The following is a 4,135-nucleotide window of genomic DNA, read 5'->3' on the forward strand; positions in this document are numbered from 1 at the left end:
TTTTAAAGATACATTTTTCTAACACGAGATGAGCTGTAATCAAATCTTTAATTCTTGAAATTACTGCGAAGGAAGTTCAGCAATATATGTATATCTTGTCATAGAAGTGATAATATTGGCGGAAATGAACCCAAATCCATCATCCCCCTGACAAAAGAATATTTCAGGATCAACTGAGGGGATTCTTTCGGTTGATTCCCCTCAGCGTCTCATTATAATTAGATTATGAGTCAGGTCAAATACTCGTAAATATCTTGTTATACTATACTATGTTTATTTACATTAGTATATGTATTCTGTTCATTTCATGAAATCGGAATTTTCAACCAACTGTTCTTGTCGTCTATCTTTATATATATAAAGTTGTAATCTCTGTTTGTTTGTCCGATCATAACTCAGGAACCACTAGATTTGCCTCAAATTGTGAGTGAGGAACTCGGGAGAACCACGGAAATGTTCTAGCTTGGGTTTAAGATTCCAAGTTGAGTGGGTCGATTCTTAAAGGGAAAATTAGCTAAAATCGTAATTTAGTTCTGAATTTGCGCACAAGTGTAAGAAAACCAAATTTATTAGGTTACATATCATGAATTCAAAACATTTTTGTTTTTATCAATATCTCTTCGATAAAAGAAGTTATGATAAAAAACATAATAGATAGTTTACTTTAGTTTTTTCCGACCATAACTCAAGTCCCCGTGACCGATTTACCTCAAATTTTGAATTCAGAACTTGAGAGAACCACGGGAATGTTGTTAGCTTGGTTTTGAGATTTAAGCTGAGTGCAGGTCAACTTATAAAGGAAAATATCCAGACAAAGCTGTGTTCCCAAGCTAGTTTTACATAATTCAAGAGGAGGTTTTTTGTTTCCATTTCACGGATTTATCAGAACGGTTTCCTTATTCTCATCAAAAGTTTAAAAAATCTACTTGTGGATTGAATACAACAGAGAATAAGAAGGAAATTGACCGAATTCAACAGTTTAAAATGTTGGGTAACTAGAAATTACAGGCCCTGTAGCTTTGATAACATAGATTTGCATAAATTTTCTCTATATCTTTGCAACCTTACAGCATAAATATTTAATATTTCAACCTTAGATTATTTGAGTTAACTCAAATTTTGAAATTTCAAAGGTCTCCGACATTGGGTTCAATCAGAGTTTTTGACAAAGACTCAATTCCTTTAAAAAAACAGTTTGAACTGATATAATAGATATTAGATGCTTATAAATAGATAATAAACAATTTTAAACGACTACTATTATCATTTTTTAAATTTAATTTAATTTGATTGAATGGGATTTTTTGCAAAGTTGTGTTTCATTTTCATATCTCTGAGAGTGAGTGGACTTTGATTCTATAATGCTAAATATTCTTTGCTTAACTTTTTCATTGATGTTTTAACGACATTATGTCGCCGAGACAATATATTCATATCTTTAGTGCAAACACAAAAACTTGATTCTTCATTTACCTTCTCCATACTTTAAAACCTTCTTCACTGAATATCCACTTTTTGTTTAGAATAAACATAAGAAACTACTCTTATTGACTCAAGGTTACCGGCATAGTTTTTCATTTTACATGGTGGGGTTGAGTACACAATGATTGAAGAATAGACAGATTTTACAGATTATTGATATTACTAATAGAAAGCTTAGAACCAGAGAAATTAGATCACTAAAAAACTATATTTTTAATCTCTACTTACAACAAAGTTACAACTCGTTATGCGCTTTTTCTTCTTAATATACTTTTAAGAACAATAATTTTTCTTCGGCTATGCTTGAACATCTTTATTCACTTCATCTAACCCTTGGAATTATTTATTTTACATATCTTTTTTTAATTTTATGTGTTCTTGGTTTTCTTGCCCCGGTTTGCAAACATTTTGCAAGCTTACTCTGAATAACCTGCAGGCCGGTGACAGTATTGGCAAATAGCCATTTTCTTGTCCAGAAATTATAGAAAAGGAATTCAACAGTTTTCTTTAGTTCCCAATCGAGGTTTCGGATTGCTGTATTTCCATCCAATAGGAGAGTCGGAAACCCGGTATTCCGGCTCCAGTAAACTCTAGTAGCTACAGGTTGAGACAGTCCGGCAGAAGTTAGTTTACCACTATCCGTCCTCAGAGAAGCACGTGTATATGAGTTGTGACTCTGATTTAGTTAATGCAGATTAGACATATATAAGGTATTGAAAAAAAATTTAATTAAAAAAAATATATATTTTATGACATTAAATGAATCAATACAATCAGTTGTCAACTTTAAATTTATTATTTTTTTTTAGAAAATGGATTTCTGTCCTCGAGGAACGGTTCCAGATATCGGAGATCTTAACTTCTCCATGGATAGCATGGATACTTTTCATGATATTGATATAAAGATGGAAGACATAGAGGCCCAAGAGGACTTCCACATGGAACATTCTCTCTCTATGTTCGAGTTCGACACCATGAAAGATCTGACTTTGGACATAGATGCCGTAGTTCGATCAGCGGAGAAAAGATCAATCTTGGACGAACTTGATACCAAAGATAAGATACGACAGGATTGTATGTGGTCTACGGGACAAAATCTTGCAAAACTATTCAAACCTGATGATAAAGCTGACAGAGTTAAACCCTACACATCTCTTCTAAATGAAGAAATGAGCCTCACACCCCCAACCTCTTATATAAACGAGTACCTGAAACATTTTGAAACTCCTCTACCTTCAGATGAAGAATCCTCTTGCTCGAGCGGAGATGAGATTGACGTAGTTTCAGACTGGTCAACAGTCATCATGGAGCAAGGCTGTCGTCTCTCAGATCAAACCGTTCTTACAAGTTCAGTATCTAGTAAAGATCATTGCTATACTTCAAGAAACCTGTCATGTACACTCACACCTCCAGAATCTTCAGAAGATGAAGATTCAATCCAGGGATACTACTCATCAAAACCGTCCTCGCCCGAGTTCAAAATTCGAAACCGTCCTCACCAAGGAGTTGAAGCAGATCGCCTAAATCTAGCTGTAAAAAGTATCATGGACTCAAACCCCTCCCTAAGAAAGCAAAATTCCTCTAAAGCAAAGTTTACCTTCAAAATCAAAATTAAAACTTCGTTAAAACATTCAAGAGAACCTCGATGGGGCTCCAACATTCATCAGTTATCTAGATCAGAAAAACCTCGCTTATCCGTCCTCAAAACCTCGGAGAACATTGAACGCCCCAAGGATGCACGTGACCTGCACAACTACATGGAAAGACAAAGAAGAACGGAGTTAAAAAATGCTTACGATATTGTTAAAACTTGCGTCCCAACCATCTCCTCCTCTGACCGGGTGTCTAAACAGATGATACTGGATAAAGCTATTGAATTTTGTCGGAGCCTTCGTCAAACTGAATCCCTAGCTCACAAACAGAGAAGGATGCTCATGGAGAAGAACACAGAGCTCAAGAAGAAATTAAAGACCTTACAGCTCAGAGCAAGCTTGTCTCACTGAGAGAATATATACTAACAAAATTATAATGTTTACCCCATGGTCTCAATAACTGTATAAAACCCTTCCTAGTCTGAAATGAAAAGTTTATATATTTCTAAGATTTTTATATTCTATCAGTTGTATGAAAATAATAGTATATAGTATAATGCATAAACTGTAAACTGGTCCTTTATGGCCAAAAATGTACAAAGTCGAGTGGACCTTTTCTCTAAATAATTGGATAATATAGAATAAAATATGAAATATATGTTTAGAAAATTATCACCCAACCTCGATGCTTAATTTCTTGTGTGTTGTGTGGTGTGTGAGATAGAGAAATTATTAAATTCATTTTTTATCTTTGTAATTGAGAACAATATTTTTTTCTTACTTGAGTCTTACGTAGTCTAACCAAACCTAAAGAATAGAATACTAAAATAGAATATACTTTGTGTCAAGTTGTAGAATGTAGAGGGGAGTTTGTTTTCCCTTGAAGAGGATATTTCTTGTAAATCATCCGGAGTTAAAATATTTTAATGTGAAGAATACAACTGTTTTTGTATTCCCCACCATGGGAAATCTGAACTTTTTGTGAATTTAGTTTAAAGACTCTACCCCCAAAAAATGTGCAGAAAAGGTTTGCGGAATTTGAAGAATTTGCAAATCTTAAA

The 4,135-nt window shown here is 34.0% G+C and overlaps 1 protein-coding gene across 1 annotated transcript; it reads left to right on the forward strand.

Moving 5' to 3' along the window:
* Positions 1 to 2,080: 2,080 nt before the first annotated feature.
* Positions 2,081 to 3,754, forward strand: LOC111698610 (myc proto-oncogene protein). The gene is made up of 2 exons (XM_023468985.1): positions 2,081 to 2,192; positions 2,292 to 3,754. Exon 2 carries the CDS (start codon positions 2,295 to 2,297, stop codon positions 3,483 to 3,485), a length of 1,191 nt encoding a protein of 396 aa, XP_023324753.1. The 5' UTR covers positions 2,081 to 2,192; positions 2,292 to 2,294; the 3' UTR covers positions 3,486 to 3,754.
* Positions 3,755 to 4,135: the final 381 nt, after the last annotated feature.

Source organism: Eurytemora carolleeae, unplaced genomic scaffold (assembly GCF_000591075.1).
Source record: "Eurytemora carolleeae unplaced genomic scaffold, Eaff_2.0 scaffold40, whole genome shotgun sequence".
Taxonomy (NCBI): Eukaryota; Metazoa; Arthropoda; class Copepoda; order Calanoida; family Temoridae; genus Eurytemora; species Eurytemora carolleeae.